Source organism: Carassius gibelio, chromosome B3 (genome assembly GCF_023724105.1).
Source record: "Carassius gibelio isolate Cgi1373 ecotype wild population from Czech Republic chromosome B3, carGib1.2-hapl.c, whole genome shotgun sequence".
Classification (NCBI taxonomy): domain Eukaryota; kingdom Metazoa; phylum Chordata; class Actinopteri; order Cypriniformes; family Cyprinidae; genus Carassius; species Carassius gibelio.
The window spans coordinates 23,590,599-23,617,759 of record NC_068398.1 but is presented as its reverse complement, the minus strand read 5'-3'; the positions used below and the strand labels follow the sequence as shown (position 1 = coordinate 23,617,759).

The following is a 27,161-nucleotide window of genomic DNA, read 5'->3' as shown; positions in this document are numbered from 1 at the left end:
CAAGCCCTGTGATTAGGAAGCTGACTGAACACACTATTGGTAAGAGATTGAAACTTACAGGAAGAGTGTGGTCATTGCTATTGTTGTTTACTTTATAGAGAATATGTGATTTTCATATGTCAGGAATAATTAACAGATAACCCATTAGGACTGCCTATGCATAGGGCCCGGGATTTTGTGCAGCGCCCCTGCCTCCATGAACCTCTTGGGTGACGTTGTTGAACAAGACTTAGATGATAATGAATGTATGTTGTTGCAGTAAACCTTAATATCGTTCTGTTAAATCCATTTTCCCTCCAGACTATCATCAGTCATGTAGAACAATGATTAAATGTTTTTTAATGATTTTTAAAGTGTCCTTAATCAACTTTAGTCCTATCATAATGCAATATAATTTTAACCAAACAAATTCACTTTCTTCAATAGAATATTCAAACCTCTTGTTTCACAGTTATGGGTTAAACTGTCATTAAGGGGAAGGCAAACAGTTTGGGGAAATGGTTTAGGATTTACATTTTATTATTTTCGAACAAAAAGTTTCGTAATGTACTGTAGATTTGGGTTGAAATTCATCGACGGATTCCACGCCCTCAACTCCGGCTTCACTTTTCTACGAAGGAAGTGGAGCGAGACGCGTCCTTCCCCCTTTTTTTTTTACAGTCGGTTGGGCTGCGCCATCAGGTCATGACACATCTCGTTTGTATGTTTTCAGTCGTTGGAGCCTTTAACATAAGTTTGAACGTAAGTGTGTTGTTTTTGCAATTTCCTTAACTAACTCAACTAACTAACTCTAACTAACCTGGTACTGTAGCTACAAAAACCAAAGATACATACAGTAGTGCCTTGCAACAAATGTTTGCTCTCACATCCCATACTTAAGTTCCTCAATTGTTTAATATGATTATAAACGGAGCCTTTAACGCTTATATTACAAAGATTTGTGTGTTTACGTTGTGTTTCGTATTTTGAATTATGCGGAAGTTACAACAGTATACTGCGGGGTTTTTTTTTTAACCGCCCACATTCTTGGTCTGTTAAATCATTGATTAGGAATCAATAAACGGAAAAATACATTCTTAGTGGCAATTGTATGATGATGAGACATCGACTTCAGATCTGCATGCTGTAATTTGTTAGTAAAATTAATAAGGAAGTATTCCTTGCCAGCTTTCCTTTACACACCCGTGATAGACTGTAGCATACACCTCCAATAAGCAGTATCTAGCTAAATCAAGTCATATTAACTGTATACTTGCATATAACTCATGAAAGTGTTGTTGAACATGTTGTTTTCAGCCAGTCCACTCCCTTCTGACTGAAGGTTAAGAGGTTAAAACATTAACGTACTTTGCCAATACATGCTGTAGACAAAACTTTTTCAAAGAAGGCTTTTTGTAATAATAAGGCTAAAGAAAAATGAATCTCAGATTTGTTCCGTTTGTTTTAGGCCTACTGTTCAATGGAACTCTTTTAATAATACACTGAAAAAAAGTGTTTTATTCATCCAATTAAAAAAAAAATTAGGGTAATGATTCACATCTATATTTTTAACTTGAGCCAATTATTTTAATTTGTTTAATTGGATGAATGACTTTTTTTTCAGTGTATCTAAATATAATGGGCCTATAATGTTAAAGTTTGCTTTGTTTTGCATTTATTTTTCAGTTAGACAAGAGAAGCTATCGTTGAATAATGAAGAAATGGCTGATTCCGTTTACAGGAAATAGAAAGGTGGATATTTAACCATCCATTGTACAAACTATGTCAATGTAGAACTGTAAATATCTACTACTCAAATATAGTACTTTTTTTTCCAGTGTTGATGGCCCAAAAACTGTGAAGTATGCTCCTTTAATATTCCCCACAGAATGGGTGAGTATAAACTGTATGTTCAGTTTTTTTTAAAGAGTATCTATTGTATTTAAAATCTAGAGAGTATTTAATATTGTTATTTTAAATAGATTTCATGCTTTAGTAACAAATTTGCCTGCTGACAGACAGTTTTTTTATACTCGTAAATCATTAAGGAGGATTATGAACTTGAATAAATTGTATTAATATAACACATTTGACTCTACAGAGATACCCTTTCAAAAAGTTAATTTGTGTATAAATAGCAAATTTTTGTAGGTTTAAATGGGTTTTATTTCTAAAACTGCTTGTATTTTTAGACTACAATTCAATACCATGTTCAGACTGGAATGAACACCATGTCAGCTCATGGTTAAAGGCAATTGGAATTAAACCAGAGCACATAGAAAAACTTGAGAAAGAAGAGGTAACGGGACCTGTTCTTCTACATGTTTCAAAATCATACTTAAAAGAACTTGGTTTTGGAGGTGGCCAAATACAGCTTTTCCTGTGTAAAAGAGATGAACTTATAGCACCGGACAAGTCAAAAACAAATAAAAAGAAAACTTGTTTTGATGGAGAAAGCAGAGAAGAAGCAAAACATGAAGCTGTATCTTCTAGTGATGTCACAAGTCCTGAAACATCTGTGTCCTTGCCACAAAGTAAATATCGGAAATTTAATGACAGTGATGAACACTTCAGCTACATAAAACATGCCATACTCCCACCAGAGACGGGAATAGACAATCTGGTCACTCCATGCCATGAGTACAAATCACTCGAAAATGCCTGTAAATTAGAACCGAGAAAGTTAAAGATCAAATTTGCCAGTGAAGTCATTCGGTTTGCATGTGCATGCATGAATATGCGTGCAAATGGCACAATCCACTTTGGGGTCATGGACAGGACAAAAACATCGTACAAACATGGAGAGATAATTGGAATTCCCATTGAAGACAAAGAGATCTTTGAAGAAGCTCTAGATTATATTGAAAATTGTTTTCCAACACAGCACTTTGATGCCAGAAAGTGTATCAAGACCCCAAAATTAATCCCAGTAATTGACAAAGACAGTCAGACCCAAAACTGGATTGTGGAAGTGGATGTAGTTCCCATGGTGAACATTGTGAGGGATAAACTGTATGGTGCCCGAATACCAAAGTTCAACGAGAAAACCAATAAAGTTGAATATGAGCAAAAAGCTTATTATCAGAGAGTTGGACCAAATACACCACGTGTTACTGAGGATGAACTTGTCAGTTTTATTCAAGCTCTCAAAGACCTTGACCAAAAGAGAGAACAAGAAGAAAACAACCAGAATCTTGCACAGGCTCATTGTAAAGAGGACTTAGGAAGAAAACTCTTAGTTCTTCTGACACATGGGAAAAAATACATGGACAACACATTGCGTTACATTCTTGTGTCAAATAGATTTGATCAGGAAAACCTACAGAACATCAAATTTCTTGCTCACATGAATATCTTTTGTGTCTTCGATTATGACCCTGACTCCAAATCATCTGGACTTTGTCACAATTACCAAGAGCACCATGCAGTAAACCTTCACTTCCTGCATGATTATGACCACAGGGAGAACACCACTGACTTTGTCAAAAAGTTACAGCTGTATGACAGAACAAGCTGGATTTTCTGCAACGGTCGACGTGATTACATTGGAATGGAGAGTCCATGTGATGAAAAAACCTGGATCAAAAACAAGAAGAAACTGTTGAAAAGAGCTATATCTGTTATCTGCAATGAGATTCTCCCTAAAAGATCATTTGTGGTGCTTTTCATTCTCTCGTCTGACATTGAACAACCTCTTGTTGACACCTTTCATGAATTCTATGCAGAAATGAGTGGCCATGAGGACATAGTCATCATCTCAGAGTCAAGGGAAAATTATAAGAAATGGTCGAGCCTTGCCCAAGTGTCCTGCTCAATGGATGTGCTTGAACAAATCAGTATTGTTGGTATGCCAATGAGTCATGTAAATGCTACAATTCAAAGCATTCAGCTAACCAGTCTTCAGGCCAAAAGGCGCTTGCCTGTGTCAAACAATGGTGTATGCTTTTTAAAACCTGTGGATGAAGATAGTATGCTCTCATTAGAAGTAGTCCGTGTTGACCAGTGTGACGAAACAAATGTAAATGTCATGGGGCAAGAGCAAATACAAAAAATTGAACAATACTTCTATAAAGGAGGAAAAATTGACTGGATGAATTTGTGGCTGGCTGACAGAAATGAGTGTGGGGAGGTCATCAAACGTGATGCTTATGCAGAAATTAACAAAATGTTGGAAGACCTTGAGAGGACAGACTCATTAAAACGGTCCATTGAAAACATCAACATATATCACCAACCTGGTAGCGGGGGAAGCACAGTGGCTCGACAGATCCTCTGGAACTGGAGGAAAAAAATGCGATGTGCTGTCGTTAAGCAGTCGTACCAGGCCATGACTGTCTGTGAACATGCCGTAAAACTTTGGAATTACGAGGAAATGGACAAGAATGCCTGTTTACCTGTGCTTCTGCTGCTAGAGGATTGCAATGCAGACTATCAGGATGACCTCAGACGAGAATTAAGCAATGCAGTCACAACAATGAAAATAAGTCCATCAAAACTGTGCTTCATCATTCTGTGTTGTAAAAGGTCTCTTGATCCAGAAAGGATGTGTAAAACACTGCCTTTACGCACAGTTGGAGTTACACACAAACTATCTTCTGAAGAAAAGAAGCTCTTCTCAAAGAAAGCAGAGAGTCTTAAGTTTGAACCAGAGTTTATACTCACTTTTGTGCTCATGAGTGAAGAGTTTGAACAGTCTTACATCAGCTTTTTTGTTGAAAACCTGCTGAAGGAAATTGAGCATTCGTCTCTTCAGACACAGTTGATTAAATTTGTGGCACTACTGAACAGCCACATTGAGAATTCATACCTGTCCGTATCCCACTGTGAGGCATTCCTAGGTTTAGGAATCCACCTGGACAAATATCTAACATCCACATGGGTTGAGGAAGTTCGATACCAAACATTTGAAAATTTCTTAAGTGAGCAGGCTAGGTTTTTTTTCATACAGTTAAAATCTAGTGAGACTCATATCTCCTCTGTGAGAATAATTCATCATTTGATAGCTAAGGAGATCCTGAAACAGCTCTCCAGTTATCAGAGTCAGAGTCAAATAGCAATGAGTCTGCTTCAGGACAAAGTGCTGTTTGACCACAGATTTGGAAGAGATGACTTTCGAAAGTTCGTCAGAGATTTGTTCATCAAACGCACCAAAAAAAGCAAGGGAGATCCAAAAAATAGTTGGTTTTCTCCTTTAATAGAGCATATCTGTGAGACAGAAGATCTGGAGAAAGCCATTGACCTTTTAAAAGTAGCTTGCACTCGTTTTGAGGATGCATTTGTTGCTCAACAGCTTGCAAGGCTGCTTTATGAAAACAAAATGTTTGTGGAAGCAGAGATTTGGGCTAAAAGGGCCAAGTCTCGTCCCCCACAGCACACATATATACTTGACACACTGGGACAAGTATACAAAAAGTGGTTCTATGACAAATATGAAGACATACGCAAGAAAGACTCTATTGAACCAAACGATGTCACTGACATCATTGATACTGCTCTTAAAGGAATAAATGCTTTTAGAGAATCTGAAAAATGTTCACAGACGGTCTCCGTGAATAATTCTTATTTTGGAGAAGTTGATATAGGATGTCGATTGCTTGATCTCCTGTCATTCGTAGACATTTTTTCTACCAAAGAAGGAAAGAGGAAGTTGATGGATTACCTGCTCACAAACTACATACCAGAGGAAGTACAGAAACCTTGGCAGATGTTTCATGGCCTATTAAAAGGGTTAAAAAACAGCATTAGAAAAGCCCTGGAATGCATTTGTGAGGATCTTGCTCGCTTTCAAAACTACAGTTCTGAAGAAGAGGAAGAGTTGGATGAAGGAGAGCCTGACAAAGTTAATAATCCAAGAAAATGGCTCCTCAGGAAAAGCTCTGTGTATGCCAAATTTTTTTCCATTGACAATGAAGATGATGAAGCAGTTGATACGAAGACGGTTTCTCTATTAAGGAGACAAATGAAAATTTTCCAACTTGGAGGTGGTAATGTTACAACAATTCTTTACCTTCTTTCTGATAACAAGAGACACAGAGCTGCATCAAAGCTTGAGGAAATAATCAGCCTTTTCCCAGCTGACCTGAATAAGGATCTGGACCAGACAGAGCTCATAAACTTCATCTTTTGTCAAATAGCACTCTCCTGTGCTTCGCGTGGCTCTGGAAAACTTCTGTCAATTGAAAATCTTCAAGATCTCTGCAAGCGGTTTTACAGTGAAAGGAGAAATCCCTTACCAGAAACTGCATACTTTCTTCTTTCACTCTTATTTTGGCCAGAGGACTCTATGGGCAGAGTGCCATCCAGTACAAGAAGTGACATTTGCACAAAAGCAATAAAACAACTCCATAGATATTCTGAGGTTAAGTCTACTGCCTCTGGATCAGGTAGGATTTTCACCCACTTCCTGCTTGGAAAAGAAAGGGGTCTCAATAAAATTGTGCACAAGACCACAATTGAAGAATTTTGTAAGGGAACCCTTAGTGAGAGACGCCTCAAATGGCAAGGCGGTGAAGTGTGGACAAACCCAGATGTTGTAAAAGTGCTCAAACGAGTTACTGGATACACTGAAAATGGAAATCTGTTTGTTCGGGTATCTGATCAAAGCAACATCAGAGTCATTCCACTTTTTTCTGCCTCCTTACCAAATTCAAATGAGAATGTGACTTTCTACCTTGGATTTTCTCTTCATGGAGTGGTAGCTTTTGACATCAAGGTGGCAGAGTGAAACCATGCTTGAAACCACAATTGGGAGTTTCCCAAAAGATGTATATAACATATTTCCAAACATAGTAGTCGAATGAAAATAAAGTATCATTGTAAGTGAGCTGCATGATATTGAATATTATTGACATATTGAAACTAATATGTCTGGATTTGTTTTGAATGTGTTTATTAAATGTGTGTGTGTTTTTTTTACATTGTCTCATAAAACTCTTGGTTTGAGGAAATATTATCAAATGTCAGAAATCTTTATTTTGAATCTAAAAACATTGCATTGGTGCTTGTGTATACAGCATATATATATATATATATATATATATATATATATATATATATATATATATATATATATATAAACTTTAAAAAAACTTGTTAATTAATGTACCCTATTATAAAATATACAGATTAGGTTTATCATGATGAAGTTGTTTCAGTTTGCAATCCCATGTTGTCCTGTGATGCACTGAATTTGGTAATAAATTATTGTTCCCCTCCATCCAAGCCTTCTGCTTAATCTCTATGAAGTCCTGTTAAAATAACACCTTCCCCTGCATCAATGCATTGCCTTCTTGTGATGATGTACAGCACAACAATTTACAAATGGCTATAGAAGATACTGTGGGTATTTGACTGGAGATTATAAATATTTCCACATTTATTTAATCTCGCATTAGATGTTTAAAATTGATTAATTAAAATAGAATAAAAACTACAACTTTGCCAGTGTTAAATTATGTGGCATTTTAATTCTTGCATGAATTTAAGAGTCAAGTGTTGACTTTAATTTAATTTTTACAAGTTCACACAAATGAAATATTCCTGGAACAAATTACTCACAGTACAGTCATATTCAAACTAAGCAAGAAGATAAATGATACATTATTATAATTATAAACATTATCGCCATTTACAGCTGGGTCAATATATACATGATGTTTAAGGAATATGTTTCTCACACTTCTGTTATTTTTAGACATTACATTTACAACCAAGTTTATGATCATCAGAAGTTTTAAAAAATTTAATGATAGAAAATAGCAAACAAGAACATAAATCAAAGGAATTATTAGGTCAAAAATAATATAAAATGTAATTAAGCACTTCATCACGAAACAAAAAAATAACAATAAAACAGAAAATGCAGGTCATAGTACAGTAGATCATATTGGAGTGTTAATAGGATATTTGCTGATGCAGAGCTTAGTTATTATATGACTAGTTTTGTAATTCAGTTTGCTATTTCTGTATGTCTGTTTTGTCTGTATGTCTGTTTTAAAAGTCACAAATCCTCAAAACAATGACTACTACACAATGTAGACCACATCATAGAACCAGGTATTGTGTTAATATATCAGTAATTATACTGATCACCATACAGCAGTACATCATCCCATGATATTTTTCAGCCACCTCTTCACACACAAAGATGGACTATAATTAGCGTTTCAATTCAAGTTTGTTGAAGTTGGTCAAAATGCAAACCACACTGTTATGATTATGGGTGTTCAATAGTAATTCTGGGCAGCCTCCTCCAGAGTGCTCTCAGACATGTGCGTGTCAGTGCAGCGTGCCCTGAGTGTGCTCCCCGAGGAACTCCTCCAGCACAGTTATGATGCCACAGGCCTCAGGAAGGCTGCTGTGCTCGGCCCGTGCGTTCTGCAGCAGCACATCTCCGTTTCCACAGCTCTGCAGGAACAGACAGCAGCGGAACAGAGCGTAGTGGCTCATTTCAGCCTGACGGATGAAGCGCTTCAGGTTGTTCATGTCCTGGATGGCCTGCATGGAGAAACAATGTGCTTTTTGAAGACAGTCACAATGAGGTAACTGGCATTTCTGAATGTGACCACTCTCAAGTCAGTTCGTTGCTAATACAGAAAAGACTTTTTAAATGCAAGTTAATACTTTTTAATAGAATACTTTAAATGCATTTAGATGGGTAGTCATCCTCATGTCATTCCAAACCTGTATGATTTTCTTTCCTCCCTGAAACACAAAATTTATTTTATAGTATGTTGCTAATAAACTATTTCAGTTACCACTATCTTCCATTGTATGGACAAAAAATACAGAAATCAACATCCTACAAATCTTGTTCAGATATCAGCATTCTCCAAAATATCTTCTTTTGTGTTCTGCAGAAGAAAGAAATGCGTACAAGTTTGGAACGACGTGAGTACGAGTAAATGATAAAATAACTTTTAATTTTTGTGTGAACTAACCCTTCAATAGTATGTTAGTATGCTAAACTTCCTTTTTCAGAAATGCTATCTTAACGGCAAAGACAATTATTGGTGGGAGGAAACGTCTGTTTTATAAGTGTATTATTACATACTTTTTAAATTTTAAGTAAGTATAAGTAAATATAGGTGAGCAAGCAACAAATATGAGTGAGTGTAATACAAATGTTAAATGTTATTTCTGGATACCAGGTTAAAATTATACTTCAGAAGCAAATTAACCTTAAGTTTAAAGTTCTCCAGGATTTGGCGGAGAAGGAAAGGGTTAAAGCGCTCAGCAGCATTGAGGAAGGCCTGGATCCAGTCATCGCAGAACCGGTTACTGACTGCAGAGATACAAACACAACATTATCAAAATAAGACATTTATGAAAGGAGGAGGTCTGGACATTTAGTGGATTGCCGCTGCTGCTGCTGACCTTGGTTGGTGAGTGTAGGTGGGCTGGTGGAGCAGTCGATGATCAGACCGGTGTGAGAGTCCTCTGAGATGGCCTTACAGAGGGAGGCTGCGGTGGTGTCTTCCTGAACTAGACCCTGCAGGCTTGCTGCTTTGATAAATCTAACAGGACAATTAACCAAGTTGCAATGGCTATCAGTATTTAAACCGGTAAGAATGTAGCAGCTATTAAGAAAATGTTGTTTCGCATACCTTGCTACGTCTGCTTTTGTCTTCTCATCCGTCCCTGTGACCTCGACGAGTTTGTGACTCAAAGCCTGCAGCAGAGAATATAATACAGTATGTTTCCGCTTTCAAATAAGACTTTATAAAGCGTATCTGATCTAGACAGCAGTGGTTTCTTACAGCATGCAGAAGGTACCCGACGTTCCCCTGCAGCAGCTGAACCACTCTGTGAATGTGCATCACTGACTCTTCATACCAGCGGTTCAGGTAGGGACTGACTTCTTTCTCCAAATTCTGCATCTGTAGCCAGAGGTTGCCAACAATATTTATGGTAAATGAATATAAAAAGGAGTGTGCTTGCAAAAAACTGGACAGATTTCAACATGCACATTATTTCCATTGTCAGTGGCAAAAACTGTCCTCACCTCTGGAGTCAGACAGCCCTGCAGACCCTGGACGTACTTGTCCAGCTCAATTCTGAACGTTTGTAGAGTTAAAGAACATGGCTTAAATATCCTATTAAGAGAACTGCAGGCTTGAATACCGTGGTCATTTGGTAACACTCCATTCTTCAGTGCACAATGCGGTATTTCCTACAGTTTAATGGTCAGTCATTTGTGATTTAAGGATATTGATTCAGGCCCTTCTCTGATCCTCCGAGAAGACACACCACCCAGCCGTTGCTGTCGGCCTCAGGCTGTTCTGGAGATTTCTCCTGCTCCAGCAGACAGCAGTAACAGCCCACCGCTTGCTCAGGGAGGCTTGAACACAAACAAACGTCCAATCCATTCTAATACTGTTCTGAATGTCAATGAGATTGAAATTGAGATTTATATATTATCTGAAAGTTGTATAAATAAGTTTTCCATTGATGTATGGTTTATTAGGATCAGACAATATTTGGCCGAGATACAACTGTTTGAAAATCTGGATTCTGTGCAAAAATATCTTAATACTGAGAAAATCGCCTTTAAAGTTGTCCAAATGAAGTTTTTAGCAATGCATGTTACTGATAAAAAATTAAGTTGATATATTTATGGTAGAAAATGTACAAAATATCTTCATGGAACATGATCTTTACTAAACATCCTAATGATTTTTGGCATAAAAGATAATTCAATAATTTTGATCATACAATGTATTGTTGGCTATTGCTGCAGATATACCCCAGTGACTTAAGACGTAAGTGACTTGGTTTTGTGCTCCAGGGTCACGCTTAGTTTTGTTCTGAAGTAATGCAAATGTTTTAATACTATATTATTTAAAAAACATCCTTCACTTTTATGAAATATGAACATAAATACGAAACAGTGTTATTTTAGTACTATTTAAATGCTATTATTTATTTATATTTTAAATTAGCATTTATTTTGACATTCTCAGTTTATTTTAAAGTTTTAGCAATTTTGTTATAGCCTTTTCTATTCTTTTTTATATTTCTATTTAACTCAAATTAATTTTTGTTTCAGTTTTAGTACTTCTACTTAAAATTAGATTATTTAGATAACTGTCAAAGCAACATTGCTTTCGATCTAGTATATTTATTTTATTCAATTAGCGAAAACGTTTCAATATTTTTAGCTGTAAAGTCCCCCTGCAGTCACTAATTTTGAAAATAATGTAAACAGCTTGAATAAGACTCGACACCCTTACCTTATTTAGTATATGAGAATATACATATTAGTCCCTATCTACACTCAATCACTCCCACTATATGATATTGGAATAATTCAGCCATTTACAGTGCCACTTGAAAGTTTTTGAACCCCTTGCAGAATCTGTGAAATGTGAATTTTGACAAAATAAGAGAGATTATACAAAATATATGTTATTTTTTATTTAGTACTGTCCTGAGTACGATATTTTACATAAAAGATGTTAACTTTTAATCCACAAGACAAAAAAAAATTGCAGAAATGATTAAATGACCCTCTTAGTTCTTAATACTGTGTGTGGCTACCAGGATGATCCACGACTGTTTTCAGCATCTTTTGCATATTTGAACCCTAAAATAAAATTACATTTCTACACAATAAGACAATTGGACATCTTCATATTGTTCAAAGGTTTTCACCTCCTGGCTCTTAATGCATCCTGTTTCCTTCTGGATCATCGGTGAACGTTTGAACATTTTTTTATTTTTTAGTGTTTGAGTGCTTCAGTTGTCCTTCGTGTGAAAAGATGGATCTCAAAATCATAGAGTCACTGCTGGAAAGGGTACAAATATGAGGATTTTTCTGAAGAACAGAGCTCAATTTAACTGTTCAGAGCAGACAAGGGGATCATGCACAACCATCACAAAACAGAAACACAGTCGTGGATCATCAGGTAACAGAGCACAGTATTAAGAACCAAGGGTTCCCAAACTTTTGAAGGGGGTTATTTTAATAATTTCAGCTATTTGTTTTATCTTGTGGACTAAATGTAAACATATTTTATGTAAAATATCATTCTCAGGACAGTACTAAATAAAAAAAAAAAACATGCATTCTTTATGATCTCTCTTATTTTGGTAAAATGATTTACATTTTCACAGATTCTGCAAGGGGTTCCCAAACTTTCTAGTGGCACTGTATGTCTGATGAAGAGTGAATTATACAGGGCCAGCTACAAACTTGAATTACAGTTAAAAACTTGAATTGCAGCCCAGGGGGACTTTAACAATAACAACACTGATATGCTGTACCTGAGCTCCACCGTGGCAATGTTCCCCATGCCCCCGAGCAAAGCGCCCTTGCTCAGTCTGCGGGAGATGTAGCTTCGTAGCTCCGGCTCGGCCTCGGGGGGCAAGCTGGCGTCCAGCAGCGTCAGACTTTAAGAGTGACAAATATGTGTTAAACTAGAATATAAACAAGGAAATACAGGTGGAGAGAGAAGCAGTCAATGAAGCAATGGTGTTCACAGAATCATCAGCGGCACCTAACAGAGATACACACCAACAGAAATACACAGTCTGATGTTAGACAGATACGTTCAATGGTCATAAATGATGTGAGCAAGCCAACATGATGAGAAGCCAGACGCAGAATCCCGACCAAAGCCATGATTTTTCTTCCATCACAACACTGAAAGCCATGGGGCTGAAATGATTGAGATGACGGACCCTTTTTACCTAAAGTCTTCCTGACTTGTGGTTGAGTCTGACCTCCTCTGGCTCCAGGCCACGCTGTCTCCAGAAGCCTCAGATCTGGGTAGTTTGATAATGCGTTTAATACTGTACTTCACAGGCATTCATATGTTAAGGTCTTCAGGCGTTCTCCTCACTGGCCATGTACTGTGTTTTACGCTGTCTTTATAAGTCTCCATATACTTATACCAAGAAATAATGTTTTGATATGATTTCATAGGACTAACCAAATATTGTAAACCATGCTTCAAATTAAAGATATTCCTGCTTTGTTCTTCAGTGTCATGCAAGTGCATTTTATCTCATAAACCTTGAAAAATACAGCTAGACCTTACTATGCATGCTTGCATCTCATACACTCCTTTTGGAAAGCCTCTTTAGCAAAACGTTCCCTAATGCAATGATACAGTTAGACGTGAAAACCACTGCACCTTGTGTTCTGGTAGTAGTATATGGCATAGTAGCTGTTGATCTGCTGTATGTTTTGGCTGTATCCCGCGATCTCTTCGTTGTCGAAGTCAGCATCCCTCTCATCCACGTCGATGGACTCCTGGAAGGAAGAGGTCTGGGATGTAAACATGTCTCTGCAGAACCAAGAGAAGAGGAGCGACACTGAAAATCTGCTACGGATTGCGTGCTGTTCCGATAATGCTAATACATTCCAGTCCCAAAGATGTTAATGCATTGAAGCCGTGTAATTATTTTATTTAAAAATAGATTTAAATGCTACGCGACATTTAACTAGTCCTATAATAGTAGTGACAGCGATACTGATACGCATGCGCTTTAACTGTGTTTTGGATGAATCTTTTTAGTGAACGAATCATTCGTGTTCAGTGTTCACTCTCATGCACTGACTCACATTTTCATCCTACCTTTATAGAAATCATCAGACCATACAATTGATTGGACCTATTATCATATTCGCACATTCACTGGACGAGTGTTTTGAGTCTGATCGAGTCGGAAAGTTAATTGTGTAAAATAACTGATGACCACAAAATTATGTAAATGATGAAGAACATTTGATGTATGTAAATAATACAAGAAGGCTGAAAGCAATTTGTTGTTATTATTATTATTAGGTTACTTTTTTTTTGTTATGCCCAGGGGAATGCTTTGTTGTCATTTGTGGGGGGTGGGATCATGATATTTAAACATTCTCCAGTTATTAACATACTGATTGTCTTTAATACATTTGTAGACAAGAAAATTCTAATAATAATGTATAAAGTACAGCCAGGCGTTTTAACTTTAGTGTTTGTAATGATTTTGGTTGCAAATTAAGTAACACACAAAAACATGCTTTTTATCGTGTTTCATTTTATTGTAAACAAAAGACAACACAGATAAATACAATACGTTTCAAACATTTAGGTAAATTAACTATGGATGACAGTATGTTTTAAGCACACAAAAGACTCTTGTTGCCAGCTACTGCCGCAATCATGATGCGATTTCTTCTTATTCGCGAATGGATTCAAAAGATTCGATTCACTTGAATGAATCAAAGCGTCACTAGTCCGCATGCGCTTTAATGTTTTGCGTCATTGCGTGTAAAGCGCGCCAAACAACAGGAGCACTTAGATCTGCACTGCAGCTCTTACATTCTAGTTTACTGCATAACTTTTAAACATGCCGTCAAATGTTGAAATAAAAGCAGCCTTGCGTGACTTGCCTTACCTCACGCAGCGTGCAAAGGAACTGAGCGGATCGGACGGGACAGTGATCCGTCAGCAGGACACGTTTTTCAAAGTGCCCGCAGGTCGCCTGAAACTCAGGGACTTCCAGGATGGGACAGGACAGTTGATCTTCTATGAGAGGCCAGATACAGAAGGACCCAAGCTGTCTAATTACTCCATAACACCTACCAGCGACCCACGGGGGCTAGTCAAGGTTCTGACGGACGCACTGGGGCAAGTGGGGCAGGTGAAGAAGGAGAGGAGGCTGTACATGGTGGGACAAACCAGAGTGCACGTTGATTGTGTGGAGGGCCTGGGGGACTTCATGGAGCTGGAGGTGGTGATGAAGGAGCAGCAGAGCAGAGAGGAAGGAGTGGCCATCGCTAATCAGCTCATGCTGGACCTGGGAGTGAAGGAGGAGGACCTGATAGACGGAGCCTACATGGATCTCCTGCTGAAGAACCAGCCAAATGGACATGCACCATAGACTCTGACCAGATGTGGTCTGCTTTCTATCAGAGATAGAGCTTCCTCTGACATCAAGATATTAAATGTCTGTTTTTCTGTTTTTGTTTTTTTTACACATAGTTTGAAATGTATTCGATTGATCTGTGTTGTCTTATTCTCACAATAAAAAATAAATAATAAAAAAGCATCCTTTTGTGTGTGATTTAATTTGCAACCAATTCGTTACAAACACTAAAGTCAGCTAAAAACACCTGGCTCTACTTTATACATTATAATACAAATTTTTGTGTCTACAAATGTATTAAAGACAATTAATATGTTAATGACTATTATTATGAGAGTGTTTCAATATCATGAACATTTTCCCCAGAATTATTATTTACATACATCACAAGTTCTTCATCATTTACATTTTGTGGTCATCAGTTATTTTACACAATTCCTTAGAATTGCTATACAAAATAATCTGTTGAGAGTAAAAGCATGATCTGAAATTATCAACACAAAAAACAATGCACAGATTGTGTTTTGTCTGTTTTTAAGATAGATGGACAGTCAGCTAGATAGATAGATATAGGTAGATAAATAGACAGACTGTCAGATAGACTGATAGATAGGCTGACAGATAGATAGATAGACAGACAGACAGATAGATGGACGGACAGACAGATATATAGATAGATAGGCAGACAGATAGATAGATAGGCAGACAGATAGATGGACAGACAGATATATAGATAGATAGGCAGACAGATAGATGGACAGACAGACAGACAGATAGATAGATAGATAGATAGGCAGACAGATAGATGGACAGACAGACAGACAGACAGACAGACAGACAGATAGATAGATAGATAGATAGACAGATAGATGGACAGACAGACAGACAGACAGACAGACAGACAGATAGATAGATAGATAGATAGATAGATAGATAGATAGACAGACAGACAGACAGATAGATAGATAGATACTTGAATCTAGATAAATATAGCTATCTGTGTCAAGGGTATATAAATACACATGTAACTAAAATAAATTGTGACTACTATTAGATATAAGAACTTTATAAACAGAAGGAAAAAGTTAGGGTTAAGGTAAGACTGGTAGAGACTGAATAGTGGATTCAAAACTGATTATAATAAGAGAAAGCCAACAAGAAAACGTTGGTGAGTGATATGCTCTCTTTAGTTTGAGGACAGCATACACATTTTTTTTCGCGAGACGCTCCAAGCAGCTAGGTGGTAGTCAAACAGATGATCCCGCGTGCAGCGTCCTTCTGTGTTCTCGCGAGACTACATTTTTCCCTAATCGCACCGCGCGCCCCTCTTCCGTCCTCTTTCCGCCATATTGCAGAACTGGTAAGGTTCAGGATTGCTACAACGCTTGTATAATCTGTCTAAAATCACGGCCATCGTTACGTATCATCCACATTTAGACAGAAATACATGTTCATGAGCAGCCAGAGCGCCAGGTTTGTGACTCATTTTGTGATTGGTGTCTGTATACACGGATATATTTCCCAGAAATTCACGGCTGTCCAGCCTCTCCGGCGTTCAGCGGTGTGTTACTGTCCCATGTTTCTGAGGGACAGACGAGTCAAACCAAAGCACTCCAGCGGTCCGCTGCCTTACTCTATCAACTCATATGTGATATTATGAAGCAGAAAGATTCATGGTGGAGAAAAACTCGGTTTAATTCGCCAACTACTCCACGCACTGCCAGGACGTTCATCAGCGCATAGCTCTGGAGAAAACTAACCATAGTTTTAACTTATAAACATGTGACATTAACAGTTTTCGATGTTCGGTTTCCATGTATATGTGATTGAATGCTTTGTCGATATGTACCTGGCTTTTAAGTAGCGTTTGGCTCGTGACCGGTGAGATGAGGCTGTGTAACGGATGTTTTAACTATATTATGTGAGATAAATCACATGGTTGTTGTTTTTTCTGTCTTTGCAGGCATCATGGTGCGCATGAACGTCCTCGCTGATGCACTGAAAAGCATCAACAATGCTGAGAAACGAGGGAAGCGCCAGGTCCTCCTCAGGCCCTGCTCGAAAGTCATTGTGCGCTTTCTGACTGTGATGATGAAGCACGGTGAGTGAGGGACTTATTATCTGCTCTGTGTGTGAAGTTGACATGAGACTCTGCTTTAGTGTGTCATGTAAAGAATATTTCATTCTTTGTCGTTCCAAACTGTTGAACCTGGAAGATGTTACCCAGAATGAAAACGTCGGTTCATACATTCACAAGAATGAATGACAATTTGCATTTTTGAGAAAGCTATCCATTTTAAAGCAGTTCAGTCATATCTAGTGAAACAAGCTGCTCAGTCTCGTCGTGTGGTCTTTGCAGGTTACATTGGCGAATTTGAGATCATTGATGATCACAGAGCCGGGAAAATTGTAGTCAATCTCACAGGGAGGCTGAACAAGGTAAGTGGTTTAATAAATGTTAACTTTATCTAAAATTATGAGTTGTGTGTTTAGTGACTGGTAAAGGGCTTTCTTAGCCCAGTAGAACAGTCTAATACAGACTAAACTAGGCTTCACACTAATGCACTTATTCAGATGTTTTGTCCTGTCTTTAAAACCTAACTGACTTGTGTTTTTATAAATTGAACTTCATAAAAGCGTTTTGAGATGAAAGTACATTTAACTTGCGTCTGTTATTGAGCTTTGTGTGTCATATATATACGGCACTACAAATGGCATAAATGATGCCTTCATAGAGCATTTTGGGAAAATACTGAAACGCCAACCTGATTTCTCTCTGTGCATATCCATAGCTTATTCGGCCATGATACATTATGCACTTTTAATGTTGTGCATTTGTGTGTAATTGTGAGCAAGCACAATACTGCTGTATCTGGCAAACATGTGTAATTACAAACAAAACATGCCAAAAAAGGGTATATTATACTATTATAATGTTAACTTTTTTTATTGTTTTGTAATTTATTTATTGCAATTGAAAAGCACATTATCTAGTTGACCAGTGGTTTCGCAAACACTGCAGGTTTTCCATGTCTGCTTAATCAAACACCTGATTCCGCTCATCAGTAGAGACCCAAAGACCTGAAATGGTGTAAGACAAAGGAGACATGCAAACCTGCAGTGTTAGGGGGCCTCCAAGAACGAGGTTGGGAACCACTGTATTAGACGATAACATAAGTGCTAGCTAACATCGTCCAGAATAGCACAAGCTAGAAGTACAGATGCACTTTTTTTTTGACTACTGATATTATATCTGCGGCTAGCACTCAAACTGTTCTCTGAACAATTTATCTGTGATGCAGTGTGGCGTCATCAGCCCACGGTTCGATGTGCAGTTGAAGGATCTGGAGAAGTGGCAGAACAACCTTCTCCCATCCAGACAGTTCGGGTGAGTAATTACCAGTGTCTACCAAAAATGTTTTAAACACTTTTTGAGCATTTTACTATTTTTATATTTACTCTTGTATTCACAGTAGACATTGAGATTTGTTTGTCAGGTGTGTACTGAATTTTCAGAGATTAATTTAACATCAGTTGCATGTTCAGCAATGCTTGACTATAGATATCTGACAGCTATAGCTTAGTATGGTGTCTGCAGAAGTGCAAAACTCAAATCTTGATAGGTGCAGATTTATAACCTATCAAAAGGGTCGAGGAATAAAAATTTTCACTTTCACATTAAGTATATTCAGTGATCTCAAAATAATGACATCAACAGAATTTGCAATGCTTTATGGAAGACTAGTATGAATGCTTTTGCCACGATTGTTTTTTTTCTGTAACATGTGAAGGCGGCGTCAGTGAAAACTGGCAGAGGCGATGGTAGCTTTAGCAACATTAGCCTTACAGAGTGCCAAGAAGCCATTTCAGAAAGGCCATTTGAAAACACAATATGAAGCACTTTGTCTGGATCTGACTTTCTCACACGAAGCATTGGCATTGATCCCTCTTTCAGAATCAGTTTTTGCAAAAATATAGCATTAAAATGACTTAATTTTATCAGGCAGTTCAGTGTAAAATGATCTGTGTGACTATCGATTTTTCTCTTCAGTACGTTTCATTTAAAAATGAAACTACACCACAATGTCCTTAGCGGCTCAAGTGGAGGGAGTCTATGGAGCTGCTATGTTCATTGGTGGATCTCAAAACACAACACTTAGATTGCTTCTTTGGCGCTGACATTGTACGTCTCCAGTAATGGTAGACTGCTGCTTCTCACTTAGTCCTGTGTCTATGCCAGGGGTAGTCTAGTTCAGTCCTAAAGAGCCGCAGTCCTGCACAGTTCAGCTCCAACCCTGAAAAAAAATTCTCACCTGCCTGTACTGGAGTAATCCTGAATGGATTGATCTTGTTCAGGTGTGTTTGATTAGGGTTGAAGCTGAACTCTAGGACCGATGACCAAGTTTTTGGCCTTTAAATAGTGTAAAAAAAAATCATTTTAGGAAATCATGCTTCTCATTTGCCATCAAAATCCATGTTTGTCAACTGTGATTTGATTGACCTTTTGAGAAGTTGTTCATTGTTATGTAAATTGTCTTCCTGAGCAACTGAAAGCTGGTTTCTAGCTCAGCTTGTCACCTTGAGTAGTTGGCAATGTAACCAGTTTTTATTGCTAACGTTCTGGGGTGCGTTTCCCAAAACCATAGTTGCCAACCTTAGTTGGTTGCTAACCTGTTAGCAACTTAGTTGGTTGGCAAAGGGAAATTGCATTGCAGAATCATGTGGGGTGAGATGCATTCAAAGAGCAGCAGAATCTTGAACATCCTGCTTATGTCTTTTTCTCTCTCTATTCTCTGCAGGTTCATTGTTTTGACAACCTCAGCTGGTATCATGGACCACGAGGAGGCCAGACGAAAACACACAGGAGGAAAAATCCTTGGGTTCTTTTTCTAAAACGTGCAAAATCAACAAAAATAAACCGTCGAAGCCAAGTTGTGTGCTTTGCTTTCTTAATGCATTACATGCTATGTACTAATTCACACACTAGTTAAAGAAGAAAATGGAAACGGTAGGAAACACATGATGCACACTTCCAGTGAAAACCGATGTTCTGCCAGTTGTTCTGGTTGACACCTCTTGCTTTTGGCTGAAAGTAGTGTAATTTGAGTAAATGAGTATTGATGCTATCATAACACAAATTACACAGCAAACGGTGAAATGCAGATCTAGAAGGAAAGCCTGGGTTTGCAGAGGCTTTAACATATTTGATACAATTTAACATTTGAGTGGTTTATGTCTGTTAGCTGGGAAAAAGCATGTTTATGCGAAACTCTGATTGAGACAAAAGATGCAGTGACTTCAATCACTGCCTCAGTTTTAACTTAAGTGGCAATATTTCACGTCTGGCAACTGCAAGAGGAGTGAAATGAGTGTGTTAATGGGGTTCACACCGAAATGCACATTCCTTAATGGAGTATTCATAGCTCATCGTGACTAGACTGGTTTGGAGGGAGATTGTTAAAACTGTGAGACTGTCTGAGAGGAAAAAGTATCTAGATAAGTGTGTGGGGTTTTGAGGTTGTGATCTATAGATCTTAAACTAGCCACAGTAGATTTTCAAAGCTTCTGAAAGTCCTGTCTTTTTCAGTTGTGTTGGAGGGAGAAAATATAGAACATTAGTGCTTATCAAGCACATTTCATCATTGACTGTCCCTACATTAGAAACTTTAGTGATTAATGAAAAACAAACATTAACTTAATGAGCAGACTTCATAAAAGCTCACCACTTTTTGCTTGAATGATCTTAAGCGTCGCTATCTTAATTCTGATAAAAAGTACTTTGTTTTGAGCAATGTCTTGTACGTTTGCTCATTTTTACCGGCAGGGGGCGCTGTGCTACCTTGTTTCTTAACATGAGACTGTCCAAAGAAACCCTGTTTTTGAGACATTCTAACCAAGGACAATCATGTTGCTGTTCTTATGTCCTGATGTGTCACACTATATAATAAAAGCCAGTCAATGCCCCTTTCAAGTACTGATATAATCAATTATACCATTAGTCATAGATGGTCTACTAAACAGCAACTACCGTTTAGAAAAATACGATTTTAGCATACTAACATTTTGGAAATAGACAAAAACATCTTTTTTCTTTCTCTTTAAGGTGCAGTTTTTGCCACCTTAAGCTGTTTTTCAGGGTCATTTTTTATACCTAAAAATAATGTTTTTCAAGCCGTATTAAAAGGGTCATGTTTAATGTTGGCTACTGTAGTTAATGTAAGACACTTTGCGGTGTTGTTAGATTTAAATTATTAGATTACTATTTTAAATATAAAAACAGAAATATGAACAATGGCAAATAATGTTGGATTGCTGAACCGCCAGTAGTCAGTGACAAATCTTTATGAGTGAATCGTTATTCATTCAATCGATTCGTTCAAAACAGCCGAATCATTCAGGAACGAAACACTGCTGTATGGCTCGGAGACGCACAAATGTTCTGCTATGTGCAACTATATTCTTGGGTAAAATGGAGCAGAAACAGACAATATTGTCTGTAAAATGTAAGTTAATTTACTATTAACGTCTTGTTTAGTGAACGATTGTAGGCCTATGAAATCACGATTTGCTATCAAGCTTATATTCTGGACAATTAGGACTTCTGTTCACGTATTGCCTAACTATCATATTTTATAAATGAAAAAAAAAAAGGCTAATACAGTAGCATTTTTGCCATTATATTATGAATTTCAGATAATGAATTTTAGATTTTGGCCACATTTCCGCCCCAAGCCTACTACTAAATATATAGACCGAAAGAGTTTGGCGGGATTGACATTAGTGAGCAATCTTGCTCAGTAATTGATCAGGACAGTGCTTCCCATCCATCACTGGCCAGCTGTGATCCCCTGAGCATTGGCTGTTCTGTCCCACAGCTGCAGTCCATCCCGCCGTGGAGGAGAGGAGACATCACTGATGTTTCTGTCAGTTTTCTACACCTCTCACCTGCCTTTGCTTCCAGAGGAAGTCATGCTGGAAGCAGGGGCTTATTTACTTACTTTAAGAGTGCATCATTACTGACTGAGATTTGGTGAGACAACTTTTGGTTTTTCTGATTCGCTAGCTAGAGAGAGCATCTTGCCTACATCTCCATGGCTAAAATCATACCGTTTCAAAGCCGCTGACTTTGTGATATGCAACAAAACCAGTTTATATTAAATCCATCCACCCTTTCTTCCTCCTGGGCATCTATAATAACTTTTCTTTCAAGTATATGGAAGCTGTAATATCAGACGTGTGTTCGCTGCTGAAGACAGTAATCAGGTCCAGGCCATTGCCCCTGCTGGCTCAGGGCTTATTTGATGACTGTAGATGTTGGGTGTTCAGGCCCATTTGGCCGTTCGTCTCTGTGTGACGGCACCTTTTCTGTGGGCTGATGGGTATTGCTTTGAATCTCACAGATGCCACTGCTGTAATAATGAGCAGCAGCCTATGCTTGTTCCTTTGACTGGGCTCCCCTGTGATGCTTTAATGGTTTCTCACAATGCCCTGCTGATGTAGAGGTGAACGGTCTGCCCAAAACACGTCAGTCACCATTTAACGCTCATAATTACATCATTAATCAAACTTAATGCTCTATGATTAAAGTGACATTTCCCTGATTCATATCCTCTGTGCACACATTAGCTACGTGATGCTAACAGAGTCATAGCTTATGTCGTTCAATTCTGAACCAGAGGACATGTAGCTTGAGAGTATAAGCTAATGTTTACATCAGTTTAGGTTCCCCCATGCTATTAAGAGAGAATGAAGCCTTCATATGTTTCAAGGAAGTTAGTTGCCCCTCCTTCACAGGATCCCTTAAAGAAATATAAAGTGGTCTTTATTTTGCCTGTTAAATAAATCCCAAAATGTCAGTCAGTTTGCTTAAACATTCATCTTAAGGCTCTTTCACTTCACCTATGAATGGTCTATTCGCATCAAAAGTGCCAAAGTGTATTCAAAGTTATTTTATTTTTTAACATTTTATCGATATATACAACCAAACAACAGTTTAAAAACATAACTCTTCTACCGACTTATTCCAAATTTTATTAAAGCATAAAAATTGATCCTTGAACTATTGTCATACTAATTCAACACACTATACTAGACATTTAAATTCTATAATTTGACATGGTACAATAGTACCACATACTTTTAAGACTGTATTATTATAATCATTTTAATTCTATTAGTAGTGTATCATTATGTGTCTTCTAATGTTTTTCAGCCTGTAATCACTGGCCCAATATCATATACGAGTAACTATAGGGTGGATGGCTGTAGAATGGATGGGAAAAGAACTCATTTTCAAAGTCGGAGATGCAACTGTTCCTTAAACCTTTGTAATCTCGTCCATCTTTTAAATGACTGTGTATATTAGTAACATGTAATCTCATACATGCTACACTGTTTAGGTGTGTTGTGGAGCGTCTTGTCGCTTTGATCCCTATAGAAGTGTTCATTGCACTCATTGTGGTGGATTTTCAAGGTGAAGATGGTAGCAGACAGACAGAGTCTGCTGACAGTGACAACACAACTAGTAATTAGAGCGGTGCAACAGAGAGCGAGAAACAGAAAGTGGTGGGCAGCCAGGGGCTTGAGTACAAACATGCGCTGTGTGAATAGATGGCTCCGCTGTAGCACTCACTCCATCTCAGACTTCCTAATAGCCAGGTGCTTTTCAGCAGCAGTGTAGAACTTACCAAGAAAAGTTTTCAAAACTCACTATCAAGGAAACAAGAAACTGGCTGGGCCAAACACTAATTTGAAAATCTGTTGTCTGTCACTGTAGAACCTGACCAGGTTTCACTATTCACTGCTGATTCTTCAAATGGGAAAAGAGGTTTAAGACCACAGACCGACTCATGGTGAAAGCAGCTTTGCTTTTCTTGTCATTGTATAACAATAAATACTCTTCAGTCACATGCTTTATGTGTTTATACTGATTTAGAGTTGTCACTGAGAGTAGTCTGTCATTTGATTACAATTTACAAACTTAAAACAAATTAAACATTAACATGCATTTAGAAAAATAGATATATGTTGGATTTTAATTTCATGCCGACTTTTAGTACTTGATTCCACAAGAATTAAAGCCATTGTTTATTCAACCAGATATTTGTTCCCATAAGTTTAACCAAAATGTTATAACCATAAAAGTATCTTAAAAGTGGTTCATACAACTTTATATGCAATATTCCTAGTTTTCTTAAGTCAAATACAATAGCTTAGTGTGAGAAAAAGGATTTTGTAGTTATTCACTAAAAGTCTTGACATCTGCACTTGTTCTTGACATGTTCATAAGGTGAGTAGCAACATCCAATTCAATCTTCTGTTAATCATCTTATCCTGTTTAAAAACTAGATGTCTATCTATTCTCTGTCTTTTTTTAGTCAATATTTATATTATCAGTGAATAATGACTTGCATTTTAGTCTGTCGATTACATAAAGCTACTGTACGATTCCAGAAGACTTGGAATAGGTTTAAGATACTGTTGCAGTGATTTTATGTCATTTTTGAGGCTGTAAATGGAACATTACATCATTCAGAATTCCTTCATACAGCGTTCCCCAGAAGAAAAGAAAGTCACGGCTTTATAAATCATGATCTTTCATTGTTGGGTGAACTAATTCTGCAAAGGTCTGTCATCAATCAGTCAATCACTGTTTTCTCTTTATCCCAGTTAGAATCGCAGCACCGGCTTCTCTCAGAGAGAGCAGGTGTCCTGTAGAGAGCAAGCGGAGGACAGAAGGCCGGCCCTCCTGCCTATCAGAGAACCATATTGTCTGCATTAGCGGAAATAGCCGGTTTGGCCAGGCCAAGCACGGAGCTGATGAGGCAATTAGCGCAATAGCAGTCGAAGGGCGGCCGGCCCTCCTGTTCATCTAAGAGAGGTTGAAACCAAACCAGGAGCTAATCATCATCATTTATGAATGAAGCCATGTGAGGTGACATTTTATATGATGCTGGAGGTGAGAATGAATGAGCACGAGCTGAGCTGAGCTGAGCTGATCCGTCTGGACCCAAGGTGATGATGATCAGACTGTGAGGGCTGAACAGAGTGGCTCTGTGGACTTCACAAAACACTAGGAAGGAGTTGTTTTTCTGGGAGAGGTGTGTGAGTAAACACCCTCTTGCCGTCAAAGACTCAAACGTTTTGACAGTTGGTTTCCAATGGATTTTTGTCTTGAAGAAGGCATTTGTGGTCCATAGTTGTGAAAAACGTCTTGATGCAACAGGCTTCAAGGGACTGAGAACAAGAGGATGCTGTTTTATGAGCAACTCCCAGCATATACGTCAGAAAACATTAAGCAAACAGAATCAAACCCCACTGATTTTAGTACTAGATCCCATACACATTTTTCAGAATATGATTTGAAAGTGAGTTTATCGCATTTAGATTTTTCAACAATGAAGATGTAAAAAGCATAGATTTAATATGTTATTTATCTGTGGAATTGCATCGTCACAGTCTTTGAAAAGCGTTAGAGATTTTATTGCAAAGAAAAAAAAAAAGTTTTGAATGCCCATCAATGAAAAAAAGAGTGCGTTGTTACAATATCTACCAGTGGGGGTTTTGGGGAAAGCTAACTATCCATCCACAGACCCCTTGATTCTGTGGCACTTTTCATGAACTTTCCGAAGCATGCGGTTGTTCAGCGTGGAGCTTGGGGGCAGTAGTGGCTTTCCCAAGATTAACAGCAGCTCATGTATCACTGCTCTCCAGCCATGTTTGAAAGGCTTAAAACCCCAATTAAGATTGGTCCAGCTGATAACGGAATTAGCTTTGTAATGTCGAAATGGGCCAAAATGAGCCTTGAAAGTGTTGATCAAATGCTTTTATTATCAGACCATCTGCTGCTCTTAGATTCGGCTGAATAAATAAATATTGATTAATACAATGTCAATCAGGTGACCCCAGGTGTCTGATTTCAACTCTACAGGACATCGCTAGGAATCTGCATCCTGCACTGCTTTGAGGGTGGAATGAATCTCATCACTGTCCGAGTGTGTAACTAATAGAAACTTTCTGAATGATTATGTGGCCGAAACGGTGAACTGTGACAAAATTGTGAGGAAATGCATATGTAGGGAATAACATGCAATAAGATGATCATGATCACAGAATTACACCAAGAAGAGAGGTCTTGTTTCAGCCTGTAGGAGTTTAGTTTGGGAAAATTACTGGTTGACATTATCCCCCTTATTATTGTAATAGTGATGGAGAAACAGCTCTATAAAAAAATAGAAATAAATTATATGGATTTTATATCATTTTTTGCTCTCACAATATTTCCAAGTTAACCATCGCAATGCCATCGTTGAATCTACAGCGCGAAACATTCACAAAATACATTAGTGAAATATGTAAAAACCAGTCTGTTGTCAATAGTCTATCAATTCATGAAGCACAGCTGTGACTTCTGTGTAAGCAGTGCTTCATGCACTGACAACAGACAACAAACCATTTTTGCCTGCAAAATTTTTATGTAACCACACCTCAAGACATACAGCGCAAGCAATATAGTCCAATTCAGGGAAAAATCACTACAGCTGAACAGTGTAGTAAAGAATTATTCATATGAGTCAGTGTCTTTGATATGTATGTTAATGTTATCTGTTTTCCAGATTAATGATACTTATGAACCTCTGTTTAACCAGGAAAAAAAAACAAAGAACAAAAAAACAGTAGGCTTATTTCTCACAGAAAACCATTAATGAAAACGGAGACAGACTCAGAATCACAGCAAGAGCAGGAATCTTCCTATTCTCATGCCCAAAATATGTTATTATGTGAGAACAAACTGACTATCCAACTGTGAGGTCTAACATCATACATCTCGTCAGATCCCAAAAGTAAACAACCAAAAGTGCTACTTACTATTCATTCCCAGTGTGCTCTAGTATACTGAAAAATCATGAGCCTAACCTTTATCTTCACACTGATATCTCAGTTGGCCAGACAGTGATTTATCTTTTCTGAATCATTAAAATATTGGTTTCCGGGACACCGCGAGCCTGGAGACTGCATTATGAGTTTATTTAAAAACTTTGCCAAAATGTCTGCTATGAATGAATAGTTGTAATCTTGTATTCTTCTCACTTAAAGTCTTGGATCGGTAAAAAGGATTCGATACATCCCAACATAAGTGGATAAGGAAACCAGTATCCTAAACTGTGCAGTTTAGCGCAAATAATACAACAAATATTTGACATGTTGTATTCGCTGTACATAATTTCCCTTTCCTGCATGAGTGAAAGCTGAATGATTGAAGGGAAGATTGTGTTCGCACAGTGTCAGATGTGTCTCCTGGGGGCTGTTTGTGTATCTGTGTT

General features: G+C 37.8%; 3 protein-coding genes across 6 annotated transcripts; 2 read left to right on the top strand and 1 right to left on the bottom strand.

Annotated features, from left to right (window-relative positions):
- The first annotated feature begins 592 nt into the window (after positions 1-592).
- On the top strand, positions 593-6,951 carry LOC127951835 (sterile alpha motif domain-containing protein 9-like). 2 transcript variants are annotated; one of them, XM_052549883.1, is made up of 4 exons: positions 593-741; positions 1,666-1,731; positions 1,803-1,872; positions 2,172-6,951. In XM_052549883.1, the coding sequence occupies exons 3-4, from the start codon at positions 1,869-1,871 to the stop codon at positions 6,701-6,703; spliced, it is 4,536 nt and encodes a 1,511-aa protein (XP_052405843.1). In that variant the 5' UTR covers positions 593-741; positions 1,666-1,731; positions 1,803-1,868; the 3' UTR covers positions 6,704-6,951. The 2 variants fall into 2 exon arrangements, with proteins under 2 accessions (XP_052405843.1, XP_052405842.1); XM_052549882.1 differs by having other exon boundaries at positions 642-741; positions 1,818-1,872.
- Positions 6,952-7,328: 377 nt separating this feature from the next.
- Positions 7,329-13,506, bottom strand: LOC127951867 (protein Njmu-R1-like). Of its 2 annotated transcripts, XM_052549951.1 has the most exons (10): positions 13,116-13,506; positions 12,670-12,744; positions 12,244-12,369; positions 10,190-10,318; positions 9,983-10,040; positions 9,738-9,857; positions 9,585-9,649; positions 9,355-9,494; positions 9,159-9,262; positions 7,329-8,475 (listed from the first exon to the last, which is right to left on the bottom strand). In XM_052549951.1, exons 1-10 carry the CDS (start codon positions 13,262-13,264, stop codon positions 8,257-8,259), a joined length of 1,185 nt encoding a protein of 394 aa, XP_052405911.1. In that variant the 5' UTR covers positions 13,265-13,506; the 3' UTR covers positions 7,329-8,256. The 2 variants fall into 2 exon arrangements, with proteins under 2 accessions (XP_052405911.1, XP_052405912.1); XM_052549952.1 differs by lacking the exon at positions 12,670-12,744.
- A 2,556-nt stretch (positions 13,507-16,062) lies between these two features.
- Positions 16,063-19,769, top strand: LOC127953871 (40S ribosomal protein S15a). Of its 2 annotated transcripts, none has more exons than XM_052553225.1 (5): positions 16,063-16,198; positions 16,802-16,939; positions 17,198-17,277; positions 18,141-18,226; positions 19,638-19,769. In XM_052553225.1, exons 2-5 carry the CDS (start codon positions 16,807-16,809, stop codon positions 19,729-19,731), a joined length of 393 nt encoding a protein of 130 aa, XP_052409185.1. In that variant the 5' UTR covers positions 16,063-16,198; positions 16,802-16,806; the 3' UTR covers positions 19,732-19,769. The 2 variants fall into 2 exon arrangements, with proteins under 2 accessions (XP_052409185.1, XP_052409184.1); XM_052553224.1 differs by having other exon boundaries at positions 16,153-16,311.
- The last annotated feature ends 7,392 nt before the right edge of the window (positions 19,770-27,161 follow it).